Raw genomic sequence first — 16,402 nt, 5'->3', positions numbered from 1 at the left:
ATATTTTGATTTTTAAAGCAATGGTAGAGAACACACCCAGGTTCTCAGAAGTGCTGTGCTGTAATGCCTGAACAGCATGTAATTGCAGCCTCAAGCTTGGAGATATGCATTTGGCTATTGTTCAACAGTGTCAAGCTGCAGAACTGAAGGAAAATGTACCCTTGACTAGGGAGCTGGAAGTGGCTGGATAGGAAGTCCTCCTCTATATATGTCTTCAAAAGCTGTAACTAAGACAAACAACCCAAGTAAAAAAACAAACAGAAAGATCTCTGTAGTTGGAGGTTTCTCTGGTCCCACCCGGCCCCACGGTCCTGTGTTTCTTCTGTCCTGCCAGGTCCCACAGTCCTGCAGCCGCTTATAAAATAATCACTCAGAGGCTTAATATTAATTGTAAATTATACGGCCTCTGGGTCAGGCTTCTTGCTAGCTGGCTCTTATAACTTAACTCAACCCATAACTATTAATCTGTGTATTACCACGTGTTCCGTGGCTTTACCTGCATCCCATTACATGTTGCTCCTTGGACGACAGTTTGGCGTCTCCTCCCACTCTCCTCTCTCCTCTCACTGTCTCTCTTGGATTTTCCCTCATGGCTCCATCCTGCCCTGCCATAGGCTAATGCAGCTTTATTTACTAACCAGTGGGAACAGCATGTATTCACAGTGTACAGAAAGACATCCCACAGCAGATCTCAAATAAACAAGATTTCAGCTTAGAGCACTAGACAAATAAGAACAAACAAATCCCAAATTAGCAAACAGAAATACATCATAAATAACAAAGTAGAAATGAGTGGAATAGAAATAGAAACTAAATACAAAAGATCAATGAAGAGCTGAATCTTTAAAAAGACAAAATTGGCAAACTCTCATCAAACTAAGAAAAAAAGAAAAGTCAAGTAAGATGAGAAAGATGGGACATTTCCACTGACAGCACAGGAGTGCAAAGAGGTCATGGAAACCATACACAGCAAGTGCACAGACACCGTCCTAAAGTTCAGTCTCCAAGAAATGGGAAACCTGACCTGATCAGCAGGTAATAATATCAGTAATAAAAAGACCTCAGTATCACAAAATCCAGACCTCACAACTTCTCTGCTGTGTTCTGCTAACTTTGCCACTTCCCCTTAAGTTGCATCTAAAAGAATCAAGAGCAAAGGACTTGAAAAGACACTTCTCTAAAGAAGATGCACTAATGGCCCATGCCCTCCATGACAAGATGTCCGGCACCAGGAATCATCAGGAAATGGAACGCAGAACCATTAAAGACTGATAAATTCTTTTAGGTTGGCTGCTTTTAAAAACCAGTGGTTGGAGAGATAGCTCAGTGGTTATGAGCACTTGCTACCCTTTTTTTCTTTTTCTTTTGTCCCTATATCTTTAATTGCAAATATTTGTTGCAAAGAGTTTGGTTTGAGGCCTCTGGTTTCTGCTACACCATCAATACTGGGCTCACTGGGGATCTTGGATTTTCTGTTGTTGCTCTGTGTCATGGAGATCCTGAAGCTTTGGATCTTCAGGATGTGCCCCTTCATGTGCTCCAGCAGATCACAGATGGGGTGGATCAACTCATAACCCTGGTTCTGGGCCTGGGTAGTTGCAGGGTTGGTGAGCCCACCTGCCCTCCCTCATCCTCACCACTAGAGTGAGCTCTCTGCATTGCCCTGGCTAGTTCACCCCTTGCAGTGATGAGCAAGGGCTGGACCAGTTCCCCTCCTTTCATGTCCTCAGGGTTGGCTCATCCCACACTGTACAATCAGGGCTAGCTCTACCTACTGTGTTGCCCAGGCGAAGTATAGGGGCCACTCTCAGGACCAGCTCCTCCACCTGCCTCAGATGGCGAGGGAGGGGACGTCTCTCCCTCTTGCATGCTGCCATATGGCAGATGAGAGACGGTGCCAGATTTCCCAAGCTAGTGTTTTTGGCTGGTTCACTCCCCTCCCCCCCCAAACAGGGTCAACTCTTCTGTGCTGCCCAGATGAGGTGCAGGGCCTACTTTTCTCAGTGCTGCAGCTGGTAAAGTGGAGGGTCTATTGCCTGGCCTGTCGGAGGGAGGGGCAGGACTTGCTTCTCTTTGGTTTTTAGCACCCAGATGGCAGCTTATGACTACCTATAACTCGAGCTCCAGGGAATCTAACACCCTCTTGGCCTCTGAGGGCATCAGGCCTACATGTGGTACCTGTATATAATGCAGGTGAAACACTCACACATATAAATTAAAAAACAAATGAACTGTGGTGGTTTGAATAGGAATGGCCCCCATAGACTCATATGTTTTCATGCTTGGCCTCTTCAGTTACTAATGGTGTCCAGTTTCATCCTTGTTTTTACAAATGACAGAATTTCATGCTTCTCAAAGGCTGAATGAATGGCATTGTCTTTAGGTGCACATCACTTTATCTGTTCATCAATTAATGGATACTGTTTATTGATAATGGAGCATAGTGCTATAAAAATGAAATACAGAATACTGATTTTGTTTCCCTGGTGTATACACTCAGTAGTGGGGTTGCTAGATCATGTTTGCCAAGACCCGTTGTTGCTATATTCTCTATTTTCACTGTTTTTATACACAGATGGCAACGATGGAAGTGGTAGTGGTTCATGATTTGGGTGCTTTGCCAGAATACTTTTTGGTTTTTAAATTGAGATCATTTTTACCTGTTACCTTTTAGAAATTAAAATAAAAGTAAAATCCTAGCTGTGTCTGATAGAACACTGAAAGATAGATAAATTGCCCCCAACACATTACTCCAGGAAAATTAGAGCATTCTAAATGTAACCTTATTGTATTTGTGTAAGTATAAAATTGCAGAATACTCTGTCGTACAGAAATTCAGTTTAGTGACCGTGTAGTCTATTCAAAGTAGAGATAAACTGGTTGGATTGATGATAGGCTCTCTTGTGATACACAGGATGTCCACCTTAGAAATGTGTCTCACCCTTCGTGCCTGGATTAATAAAAATGATTGTCTGCATTGTATTTAATAGTTTGTTGTTGGATTTTCTTTTACTCTTAACTCCATGTTGGAAAGCCAAAATATTGTTGGTTGTTTTTGCTCTTTTTGAGGGTCCACCACCCAGCTCCCAAATAAATCACATACAGAGGCTTATTCTTAATTATAAATGTCCAGCCTTAGTTTGGCTTGTTTCTAGCCAGCTTTTCTTAAATTATCTCATTTACCTTTTGCCTCTGGACTTTTTCCTTTTCTTCCTTCTGTATATCTTATTTCACTCTTACTCTGTGGATGGCTGGGTGGCAGGGTGGCTGGGTGGCTGGCCCTAGCATCCTCCTCTCCTTGTTTTCTTGCTCTTTCTTCTCCTCCTAGATTTCTCCTTCTATTTACTCTCTCTGCCTGCCAGCCCCGCCTATCATTCCTTTCTCCTGCCTTGCTATTGGCCATTCAGCTCTTTATTAGACCATCAGGTGTTTTAGACAGGCACAGTAACACAGCTTCACAGAGTTAAACAAATGCAACACGTCTTTGCATCATTAAACAAATGTTGCACAGCATAAACAAATGTAACACATTTTAAAATAATATTCTACAAGTTTCCTAACACCTACAGTCTTACCATTGAAGCATTGCTTCGAGTTCAAGGCCATCCTGGTATACACAGCAAGTTCCAGGCCATCCAAAGGCCTTATAGTGAGATCCTGTTTTACAAAAGAAACCTAGTCAAAACAAAGTGTATTTTAAAAGCATTAAAAAGCAGAAAGGGGATTCTTCCCCATTGCCAGAACCTGTTACCCAGATCCTAAAACATTCATGTGCTGCAGATATTTGAGTTCCTGCTGTGTCTCAGGTGTGGCTTTGATGTGGAGTGTAGCAGTGAACAGAGTGGTCTCCAGTGATGTGTAGGCATCGCTGCCTGGGGTTTGCGTGTGGAAATGTCCTGCATGGGCTCATGTGCTTGGACTTTTAGCTCCTGGCTGGAAACTGTTTGGAAGGTTGTAAAACTTTAGGAAATAGATTTACTGGAAGGAATGGGTTGCTGAGAGGGGCTGGAGGTTTAAGAAGCCCATCCCTTTGCTTCCCTGATTTCTAACAGCCATGCAGTGTGACCAGCCTGCTTTCTGCTCTTGCTGCCCTTCCTGCACTGTGATGGGTTCATCAGCCTAAACTGTAAGCCAGAATAAACTTGTTAAAAATAATCTTTGTCAGGTATTTTGTCAAACTAATAAGGGTGACTGATGCAGCCCCTCCCAGCATAGATTGTCACAATCCAGATACATCCACATTCAAAAAAAAGAAAAGTCGTTTAGTTCTGTACACCTTATATTGTAACATTCACCCATTTCTCTTTGAAGTGTATTGTGAATTTGCTTCATGTAAGTGTTTTTCATTTTACTTTCTTTAGGTCAGTGTTTTCTATAACGTGATTTTAGTGTCCTATTAGTGAACAGGAATTTCATAATTAACAAATATTCTATATCAAGATATTTCATTTACTTCTAGATTTGTTGCAAATACATTATTGTATTTCTTGTTATTTCTAAGAATGCACTATTAATTCTTGCCATTTTCACTAAAAACCTTTCTATCTATGAAAATGAAGACTTTCAATATGGGTTTTTATATACAGAGAGTGACCCTATTTATACCTATCCCTCAGTTTCAACAATCTATTCCTGGTCAGTCCTGTGTATAATGTATTCTCCTATGCATATTTTATACTTCATTGTTTTGAAGTAGTCTGAGGGTTCATAATCTTTACTATTTCAGTATGTGGTAAGAATGTTGAACAGTTTATCACCACTATTATGTGGCATATTTCAGTGTAAACTAATCTTGAAATTATAAAACATGAAGAATTTGGAGAAAATGGACTGTTTGATGCAGAATTCTCCCATCTCCCATAAATACTTAGGAAACTTTATATTGAGCTCTAAGAGAAAATCGTAGCAGAAATTCATACATTTAACAGAAGTAACAAAAATGAGACTGTACAAAGTTATGATTTGATAGAATGTTGAGGTGGCATTTAAAAGTTGAATTGTTTGAAAATTTGGATGTCATTGAAGAGAATAACTGCAGTGTTTCATTGTATGGGTGAAGGCTGCCTTTAAGCTTTGACTCAGTGTGCTGCTGGTGCTGGTGCTGGTGTAGAGGATGTGTTCTTCCCTACCGGAAGAGATAGTGAAATGACAGGTATCTTTGTTTGTGTTACTGTATGATAAAGGAGTGTAGACTTCATTATTTATAAACAACAACAATTTATTTTTTCACAGTTGCAAAGGCAGGAAAATCAAAAGTTGAGATTCTGTTGTTCAGTAAGGTCTCTTGTTGGTTTCCAAAATGGTATCCTGTTGCTACATTCTCTGAAGAGGAGGGATGCTGTCTTCATAGGGCAAAAGTGGAAAGCTATGTGCTCTGTGAAACCTTTTCTGGGTCTCAATTCCACTCATGAGGGGAGGGACTCTTAGGACATAATTACCTGCTATAGGTATCACCTTACTTCTGCCTGCCACACTTCCTATCCCCATGCTCGGGATTGATCCTAGGACCTTGTGTGCCAGGAAAGCTCTTTACCACTGAATGATGCCCTTGGTTCTCTTTACTTTAGCTTTGAGAGAGGGTCTCACTAATTTGCCTGGGCTCTTCTTGAACACTTTCTTCAGTCCAGACTGCCTTTGAACTTGTGCCTCCTCTATCTCAGCCTCCCAGTAGATGGAATTGTAAGCCTTTGTCACTAGGCCCAGCAGGCACCGTCACTTACTAAGTTTTGTTGGCTGTTTGTTTTCAACATGTCTGTTTATTGTTGAGAAGCCACACTCAGACTACAGCAGTGAGAAAACCAGATTGTATTAGCCACTTAATTGTAGCGAGTCTTTCTCTGTACCTCCAGCTCCCAAATAATGACATGGACACTTATTATTAATTGTAAAAGCCTGGCCTTAGCTTCTGCTTGTCCCACTAGCTCTTATAACTTAAATTAACCCATTTATTTTACGCCATGTTCTGTCATGTGGCTCATTACCTTATCTCTCCACACTGCTCATGCCACTTCCTCCAAGTCTGACTGGTGACCCTGCCTTTCTTCTTCTTTTTTTGTTTTTTCGAGACAGGGTTTCTCCATGTAGTTTTGGTGCCTGTCCTGTATCTCATTCTGTAGACCAGGCTGGCCTTGAACTCACAGAGATCCGCCTGGCTCTGCTTCCTGAGTGCTGGGATTAAAGGCGTGTGCCACCGCTGCCCAGCTAGCTATCTTATCTTCATGAATTTAAAGTTTTATACCTAAACCATTTCCTATCATAACTTACATTACCATCTTAAAACTATTTTTTTTGATCTCAAAACATTTTTTAGATAAACAACTTAAGCTTTTATATCTCTCAACCGTATACATTTTATACCTTTTTTCATGAGTTTTTTTTTTTTTTGTTTTGTATTGAATTTGGTAACAGAGAAAATTGTGGCTATAACTGTCTCATCTTCAACTCCATCAGAGACCTATGTAATATTACCTGAGTAAATAGGAAGTGCAGAGCAAACAACTTCCAAAACTAGAGACATGACCGAAACAGCTGGCTGTCTGGCCAGTCAACCAAGTTTCCTTTGTAATGTTAGAGTATCCATCTTTGGCCTACAGGCCTAATATCTGACAGACTTTTCTATGGAGCAGGAAATTTTGAAGGACCTTGTCCTGGCAAAGTCTCCTTCTTTTGTGTCCTGCCTGTCCAGTTTGGACAGCATACTGTCAGCAATCAAGGTAATGGCAGTTTATTGCCCAAATGGCTTCAATGCCCATCATGCTTTTTTGAAGTAAATTGGTGCTGCCAGGAGCACTTGTGTCTCACTGTCATGAAAAGCCTTATGCTATTAAAACATTTTAAATGCCATATTCTGTAGGTCTTTGAAGTGTTTGAAGACCATTTATCTATTTAAAATATATCTGTTTGACCTTGAAATCATACCTAACAAAGCTGTAAGTTTGATTGTTATAGATGACTACTAACTTGTCTTTCTTTATTATCGTAGATAGCTTTCCACGACTAAAACGTTACATTCCATTTTTAAATGAGCTGCATAGGTACAATACCTTAAAGAAGGATAGAAACATATATATAGTATGACAAAAATAACCTTAAATTTATATCAATATGCAATAAACCATACCAGTGTAAAATATTTAAGACTAGTGGTTGTTTAAAAGTAGACTCAACAATCCACCTTTTTATCCCATCATTTCTATACTATATCCCCCATTTTTCCCTTCAGAAAGAGATCCCTGAATCTAATTTCCTTTGTTTAGCTTTTTTCCTGACCATGACCAATAACAACTTGTAACCAACTTCCTCAAATGATGACAAATATCCATAACCCACCAAATGACCAAAACTACCCACTCCACCTCTTGGGAATGTAGGTACTGTGTTCTCTAGACTTCATCCTGTTGTCTGGGGGTGATGAAGTCTTTAGGGGACCCTGAAAAAAATTGGGATAATGGTCATGTCTTGGGAGAGCTAGCTGTATCATTTGTTGTCCAGTCTCTATGTGATGGGAAAATGCAGGGCTTATCTGAAGTCCTGGCTGGAGAAGTCTGTGAGGCTAGACCATCTCAGGTAGCACTTGAAGATGTTCTGGATGCAGAATTTTGAGAAAACTGCAGCAGAGGCATTCTGAGAGGCTGGATCACCTGGGTTACTTGTTTTTATTGATGTCTGGTCCTTTTTTTTTCTTCTGAAAACACAAACTTTTAATTAAAGGTCACATATATATCTGCATTAATACAAGTTTGGAATGTGCAGTGTGCACAAATCAGTTAAAGGTGATTTTTTGTTTTATGTTTAATCAGGTAAAAAGCATCTGTTAACTTTATAAGTTTATTTGGACTGTACAACCAAACCTCTTTTCATGCCATATGAAAGGATGGCATGTAATAATACGTCATGAGGACACTGTAGCCAACAAGATTTACCATGTCTCATCCAGTCTCAGAGCTGTTCCCATGTCAAGGGAATCAGCATATACACCACCTGTCCTGTAGTCTTTCTAGGCTTTTCCCCTTATATCTGTAGCCAGAATCCTCAGGATGTCTCTCTTGGTAAATTTGATCTCTTTTAACTTTGAAGTAATTCATAGCTTTACATTTCCTATGGAAACAAAAGCACAACCTCTTCCTCAACTAAACTCATTGTCAGACTTCCATTTTGAAGCCAAAATATCCCTAAAGTATCTAGGCTGGTTTAATTCAGCAGTCCCTTCCACAATCCAGAGTCTTTCAGCAGCTGTCATTCTCTGTTCATTAGCATTCAAAAAATTCAAAGTCAACAGAGCACCATACAGCATCCATATACTTTGTGTATTTCTCATCTTTATGTAGCCCTTTTAAAAAATACTGTTTCACTCTCTCCTTAAAGACTTTATTATTTTTAAGCTTTTTATTTTTTCTATGAATGTGTATACCCATTTTCTTTTCAGCATTTAAGCACATTTTTAAACATATTGTATCTTTCTAGAGGTTTTATGTGTCTGGACCTGGCTTTACTAAGTATCTGCTGTGTTCTCTGACTGTATGAGACAAATCTTGAACTGCCATGTCAGCTACCACAAGGCTCAGCTTAGTGCATGGCTCTGGCACAGGTGCTGGTGACTGGTTCCAACCCACAGGCAGCAGCCCATAGCTGTGCCTCTGTGTGCCACTGAGCACCAGCCTGCCTGAGAGACTGCAGGGCTAGGAAGCTACATCCGGCTCCTTGTTTAGAACTTTTCTTAGCTTTCTCAGGCCCTGTTTGGATATTTAAGCCTCCACATTGGATGCCGTATATAGCAAGTCTTTGTACTGCCAGCTCCCAAATGACGACACAGAGACTTATTATTAATTATGAAAGCTTGGCCTCAGCTTAGGCTTGTCCCACCAGCTCTTATAACTTAAATTCACTCATTTACTTTAATCTACATTCCATTGCATGGCTTGTTATCTCATCTCTCCTTACTGTTCATACTGCTTTCTCCATATCTGGCTGGTGGTCCTGCCTTTATTCTTCCCTGAGTCCTCTCTGTCCTGAGAAGTCCCACCTAATGTCTTCCTGCCTAGCTGTTGGCCATTCAGCTCTTTATTAAACCAGTCATAGTGACATATCTTCACACAGTGTAAAGGAATATTCTGCAACACTTAATTTTTTTTAAAAATAATTCTAGACTATGCTTTCCTTAGGCATATAGGCCTACTTCTCAAGTTTTATTAGGGAGATCCATCATAGGTAACTTGTTCTTTGTAGCTTTTTCTAGTATGTGGAAGACTTCCCACTTAAAACCAAGAGTATATTTTTTGAACCTATGATTAAAACTTTTATATTTGAGATTATGAGGTGTTAAAACCTACCAGTGTCATAGACAGATGTAGGCAGAGTTTTTCTATGTACCACCAGTCACTTCCTAAATAATCACTCAGAGACTTAATATTAATTATAAATGATTGGCTGATAGATCAGGCTTATTACTAACTAGTTCTTACAACTTAAATTAACCCATTTCTATTAATCTCCATTCTGCCACATTGTATTACCTCTCTTTCTTCTTGCACCTCCTGTTTCTTCTCTCTGTCTCCCTGGCGACTGCTCCTACTCTGCCCTTCTCCCCAGTGTCCTTAGTCTGGTTTTCCCACCTAACCTTATCCTGTCCAGCTATTGGCCTGTCAGCTTCTTTATTAAACCAATCACAGTGACATATATTCACACAGTGTAAAGGAATATTCCACAGACAGATAAAACTATGCTTATTATATTGCATTTGTCATCTCAGTAAGTAGAAATGCATGGTTTATGTGCCTGTGCATGTGCGTGTGTGTGTGTGCGTGCGTGTGTGTGATTGTGTGTGTGTGTGTGTGTGTGTGTGTGTGTGTGTGTGTGTGTGTGTGTGAGTATTTGGACTGGTTTGGGTGATGCTGAGATGGAACACAGTGCCTCATGCATGTAAGGAAAACAAAACACTGTGTGGCTGAGCTGCATCTCCAGCCCTAGAGAAACTTCTCAACATGGGAGCTTTTTTTTTTTTTTCAGCTATAGAGGGTTGAAAGCAGGCAATGTAAAAATTATTTTAAATTAAGTCTTAAACAGAAAGATCGGTTTTCATTTAAGTCACCAGAAAGAGGAAATAATAACAAATGGCAGAAAACACGAATTGTTTAACAAAATAAATCATGTGTTTTCATTTGACAAATACCTCAGAGACACTGTCTTCGCTTAAGTTAAATTAGTAACATTTTAGTTCTATATGTTGAGAAAATAAGGTGTGTGGACTTAGAGAAAATACTGTGTTTACTGTATTCATCTGAGTGACCTATGACCTGTTTTGTTGAAAGTGAGCCAGATTATGGGCCTGTTTTGAAAGAAACTTTTCAACTCCCAAGGAATTAGAGTGGATAGATTACTTTTTGGCTTAATACTAAAGGGATTTGTTAATATAACAATACTGTCTTCACAGCGTCATGTAGGTGGTTCGTCTGGAGTTACTTCTTCTTGATGAGGGACATGAAGCACTTTTGGTTTCCAGTGCACAATTGTCAATCTTTTTGAAAGTTTAAGGGCCAACTTCTCTTTCTAACAGGACGGGATTGCTTTTCTGATTCGTAACATCTATCAGTTTAATTTTCCTCTCCGTTTACTAGCCTTTTATTTCTGTCCCCGCCTAGTCTAACGCTTTCTCATTCTTCCTTCAGTGTCTGTGGTCCTCATCCCATTGCTTCTCAGTGGCAGCTGCCTGGTCAGTTCCACGCTGGACTAATGCTTTAGTTTGCTTCCGTGGCCACCTTCAGGCTTCTGAGCAGCTGCGAGGCATGTGCACACCTGCAGAGTGTTGTTTACATTTGTGGTCTCCTATTGCTGTCCAAGTCATGCAGCTACTTCTCTAAAACATTGTCTACCCTGCTTGCTTCAAGCAGTCATACATCCCTAGATGTCAGATTGGGAAAATTTAGGGTGGCATAAATGTCAAATTTAGCTTCTAGAGTCACCCCAGATGATTCACTTTTTGACTTCCTAAAGCAAATATTGAAACCAATATCTGAGAACCTCCTCAACTTCTGCCACCAGTGTAGCACCATACTGAGGACCCAGCCACCCCAGTTTCTTATGGTGTTTTCCTTTGCTGTTTTGAGGACTGGTTTTACTTGGTTTAGAACTTTAGGTTGTTTTTGTTTCCTTGGCATTTTAAGGTTACTCTAGTACTTTGACTTGCTTAGTGTCCAATGAGGTGCTCACACTCAATCTTATGTTTGTTGTTTTAAAATCACCTAAAAATTAGAATATAGAATAATGGCTCTAATGCTTCTACTTTCATACGTATGTACAAGTATGATCTATACCTTTTATATATACATGTATATGCACATAAACTAATATTTCCATATGAGAGGATCGCTGCAGGTATCCTCAGGTGATGGAGTTCACTTATGGTACAGAGTGGAGCCACTGCCCACACTGTACCATTCACTGCCTTGGCTTCTTGCAGTCTGAACTACTCAGTGTGCCCATGTCTGGCCTTTCTCCTCTCCATGACCATCTTACTGGACAGTCAGAGATTGTGGTAGTATGCCCTCAGGCTCCCTGATTTTGGTTGTTCTTCATTTCAGACCCTCAGAGTAGCTGGGTCCCAAATAGTTAGACCCCTCTTAAGATGGAACCTGGCAGCCGGGCGGTGGTGGCGCACGCCTTTAATCCCAGCACTTGGGAGGCAGAGCCAGGCGGATCTCTGTGAGTTCGAGGCCAGCCTGGGCTACCAAGTGAGTTCCAGGAAAAGGCGCAAAGCTACACAGAGAAACCCTGTCTCAAAAAAACCAAAAAAAAAAAAAAAGATGGAACCTGGCTGATAACCACTTGAAGTATGGGGATAAAGAGATGGGAGTTCTTCTGTGGTGAGCAGTTATGCAGGAGTCACTGTTGTTCCATATCTTCCAACTCAGCTAAAGCTGTAAGAACTGTTGTCCCTGCCTAGGCCTGCCGGTCTCCTCACAGGACATCACGGCTTACAATGTAGATAGTTTCTGCTTTCCTTACGCTGCAGGGAAACTGGGACTGGAGCTGCTGGGGCTTGAGGTAGGGCAAGATAAGGAGAGAGAAAAACAAACCCTAAGACAGAACAAAACATAGTCGAATTGCTGGGCACTGGTAAGAAAGAGAAAACACAGCACTAAACATATGACATTTACATACAGCAGGTATTTGCTTGCATAAGGGCACAGCCCTTCTGTTTTTGTGTTCTGTGTAGCTCATTCCTTACCCCATGTTTTTCAGCGTTCTTGAGTCTGTCTTGTTATTCCAGTCTTCTCCTTCATTTAGTTACTGTGGAGGCAGCTCATCCTCTTCTCTCCTTGTTTTTATTATTTTATTATCATTATTAAATGAAAAACTTTGTGCTTTTTATTCTTTGACAGTTTCACACATGTATATAATGAATTTTAGTTCTTTTCTCCCCTATTACCCCACCACATCACCTTCCTCTCACTGAAGCCCTTCTTTTTACCACCAAGTATCCCTTCTACTATATGTTTGTCCATCTGTCCATCTCACCAAATAGGGTTGTCTTCATGAACATGATGGATAGGTTGATGCCTAGAGCACGGACAGCTTATCATGATATGGCTACCCCCTGAGAGAAAGTGATATTCCCCTCCCAGCCGCTGTCAACTATCAATAGACTATCAGGGCAGGAAGGTCCCTCATGAGCCCTTTTCCCTTTCACAATGAACTGTTGATGGCCTGATCTTGTACAGGTAACCATAGCTACAGTGAATTCATCAGTGCATCAGCCTTGTCAGGTCCAGAAGGTACTATACTGTTTCATAGCACTCTTCCTTAGCCTTTGGCTCTGTGTTTTCCATGTCTGTCTTCTGAGAGATTCCCTAAGCCTTAGATTGTGTGTGTGTGTGTGTGTGTGTGTGTGTGTGTGTGTGTGTGTGTGTGTGTGTGTATGTCACACACACAGTCCCATTTAGGGTAGAACATTCTACAGCTCCATATTTTCTGAACTTGACTATTGTACTGGCTGGTTTTGTGTGTCAACTTGACACAAGCCAAAGTCATCCTCAGTTGAGGAAATGCCTGGATGAGATCCAGCTCTACGGCATTTTCTTACTTAGTGATCAATGGGGGATGGCCCAGTCCATGGTGGGTGGTGCCATCCCTGGGCTGCTGGCCCTGGGTTCTATAAGAAAGCAGGCTGAGCAAGCCATGGGAAGCAAGCCAGTGAGCAGCTCCCCTTCATGGCCTCTGCATCAACTCCTGCTTCTGGGATCCTGCCCTGTTTTGAGTTCCTGTCCTGACTTCCTTCAGTGATGCACAGCTGTGCTGAAGTGTAAGCCTAATAAACCCTTTCCTCCCCAACTTGCTCTTTGGTCATGGTGTTTTATCGAGCAATAGAAACCCAAACTAAGACAACTATTGTCTCTATATTAACCGCTGTCCGCTGCAAAGAGAAGTTCTCTGATGAAGGCTAAGAGCTGCAGTAATCTATGGACTTAAAGATATTTAGAAGACAATTTGATACCATGTTCATTTAACAAAACAGTAGTAGGCAGAGTTCTATATTATTATTCTTATGTAAGTACAGTGATAAGGAGATTATTGTTTGTCTCTGTGTATATGCATATATTTGGATAACAAAAATATATCATAGTATAATAACAATTTTAGTCATATAGTGATCTTATGCTAGTCATATTAGAATTGATTATATTTATATTTACAGTAATAGATACATGCCTATAAGGGCAATATGCTGCATAATAATGTTTTGGTTAATGATGAATTATGCATGATGACACTGGCCTCATAAGATTATAATGGAGCTGAAAATTTTCTGTCATTTAGTGATAGTATAGCCACTGTGATCTTTGAATACAACACATAATGTTTATGGTAGTACCGGTATGAACAAGCCAGTGTGCTACAATCCTATAAAAGTATAACAGATGCTTTTGTGTACAGTATATACTACTTGACTATGATAATAAGTGACTATGCTGTTCATTTATGTATTAACTGCACTGTAGTTCTAATAGTTATTTATGCGTATATTCCTACTCATAAAAATGTTTAGTACAAAATTGTAAGCCATGTATGTCTTCTACCATATTTTCTGATTACCTAATTTTCCTGTCTTGTATGGACATAGTAGTAGAAATTGGTATCTACTACCCACATAATAGGCTATACCTTCTTGGTTTGTTGAAATACATGCCACAATGTTCTTATGATGAAATTGCCTAAAATACTTCTTGGAATCTATCTCCTTTATTAAGTGATTCATGACTATATATTGTTGGATGAAGGCAATAGAGTACTCAAGAGCCTTCTAGAGTATGTATGAAATGCTATCTTGTATGCTTGAATGAGGGAAATGTATTCATGTTTGAATGACAGCCTTACAAAAACTAATAGAAGAGGTTTATATCAGGGCGTGTTGCCTAGCCACAAGAGGAACATCACTTGGAAGGAGACTGTTTGCTTTATACCTTTCATATTAGTTTTTGAAACATCTGATTATATTGCATATTACATTTTTTTGTAAAAGATTTTAAGGAAAGAATTTTCTTTGTTTTCTTTCTTTTTAAATTTTATCAGTAAGCTAAAAAAGCTGAGTGAAGACAGTTTGACTAAGCAACCTGAGGAGGTTTTCGATGTATTGGAGAAGCTTGGAGAAGGGTGAGTACAAAAAATATGAACATACCTTTTAGATATGACAGCTTTGTCTAGTCTTTCAACTGGAGTGTGCTTGCTGGAGTTGAATACTACTAATATCAATTAAATTTGGCAATTAATGTCAAATTTAAAGATCAGATTATGATAGCTATGGTAATACTGTCTTTTTTTTTCCCCTCCCGAGACAGGGTTTCTCTGTGTAGCTTTGCGCCTTTCTTGGATCTCGCTTTGGAGACTAGGCTGGCCTCGGACTCACAGAGATCCACCTGCCTCTGCCTCCCGAGTGCTGGGATTAAAGGCGTGCGCCACCACTCCCCGGCGGTAATACTGTCTTTTAGAGAAGTAATCTCTCTCTAATCTCTCTCTCTCTCACTCTCTCTCTCTGTGAAGCAAGAAATATGCTGTAAAGTAATTTGTAAGAAGTTTGTTTATCTTAGGCTGCATTCTCATTAATAAACTACAATTTTGGCTTTATTAGGCTAGTGGCTATAGGTTTGTTTTAGCACCTTATTTTATTTGGGAAAAGGCCAGTGGAAACTGTGAATTGAGTATCTGGAGGAAATCAGTATGTATAGACAGAGAATTGTTAACAGTGTCAAATTAATAGTAGAGGAATGTATATCATCTGATCATAGAGAAAGGTAGATAGTAAGTGTAAAATAATTAAATTTATAAGAACATAACATACAACATTGCAAATATAAGCTGGAAGGAATGAAATGAACTGTATTGCTCACTATATGTGAGTTGTCACACTGAAGATGAACTCTTTGGGGAAAACTGAAGTAAGCTAACCATGCTGCTTACTAAGACCCATATAAAACAGAACATTGAGGGTTCAAAAATCATTATCAGAAAGAATTAAACCTGTGAGTAAAACTAAAAAGAAAATAGAAGGGGCAGTGTTTATATTAGGTGAATTAAAGTCAGACTGAAAAGAAGTACATTATGTAAGGATAGGAAAGAAAAATTGTATCAAAACATTTTTGTCACATAGTATGATAACTAAATTTATGATGGGCAAGTTATTTGCAGTATCAGTGGACTCTAATGAAAAATGGATATGTGTCTTTATATGTCTTTTAGAATTGGACAGATATAAAACATAGAAAGGGATTAAATGTTATTAGCAGACTTGATTATGTATGTATTTATGTAAAGCATCTATTTGTATTTATGTATGCTTAGACGCGCACGTATATACTTTGCAGTCTTCCTTTTTTGGTTTATCTTCAAAGACAGAAACTTGACAAATTGTAAGATAGATTTTTTTTAAATTTTTTGTTTGCAATATATCCCAACTGCAGTTTCTACTCCCTCCACTCTTCCCAGTGTTACCCTACCCCCCATCCCCTCCTCCTCCTCCGTTCCCCTTCAGAGACAAGCAGGCCTCCCAGGGACATCAGCTGAACATGGCACAGCAAGATACTATAAGACCAGGCACAAACCCTCACATCAGCGCTGGGCGAGGCAACCCAGTAGGAGAAAAAGGGTCCCAAGAGCAGGCAAAAGAGTCACAGACACCCCACTCCCACTGTCAGGAGTCCCACAAGAACACCAAGCTACACAACCACATCATGTATGCAGAGGACCCAGTGCAGACCCATGCAGGCTCCCTGATTGCCGCTTCAGTCTCTGAGTCCCTGTGAGCCCTATCTAAGATAGATTTTTACAAATACATTTTCTGATATAGTTGGCTAACTTAGAAATAGTTACAAAATGATATATCTCAGTAAATATAAATTGGGAAACATAATCT

General features: G+C 39.9%; 1 protein-coding gene across 3 annotated transcripts in view; it reads left to right on the top strand.

Moving 5' to 3' along the window:
• Stk3 (serine/threonine kinase 3) overlaps positions 1-16,402 on the top strand; it is a 244,072-nt gene that overhangs the window by 14,943 nt on the left and 212,727 nt on the right. For all 3 annotated transcript variants that reach the window (XR_008220441.1, XM_052747606.1, XM_052747607.1), the window contains exon 2: positions 14,566-14,646. Coding sequence is in view for 1 of the 3 variants with exons in the window: in XM_052747606.1 (XP_052603566.1) it covers positions 14,566-14,646 (81 nt within the window). In the remaining 2 variants the exon portion in view is untranslated. The remainder of the gene's footprint in view (positions 1-14,565; positions 14,647-16,402) is intronic.

This window comes from Peromyscus californicus, unplaced genomic scaffold (assembly GCF_007827085.1).
Source record: "Peromyscus californicus insignis strain IS unplaced genomic scaffold, ASM782708v3 Scaffold_20__1_contigs__length_68692818, whole genome shotgun sequence".
In the NCBI taxonomy this organism is placed as follows: Eukaryota; Metazoa; Chordata; class Mammalia; order Rodentia; family Cricetidae; genus Peromyscus; species Peromyscus californicus.
Note: the sequence above shows the minus strand (reverse complement) of the source record. Positions and strands in the feature narration are given on the sequence as shown.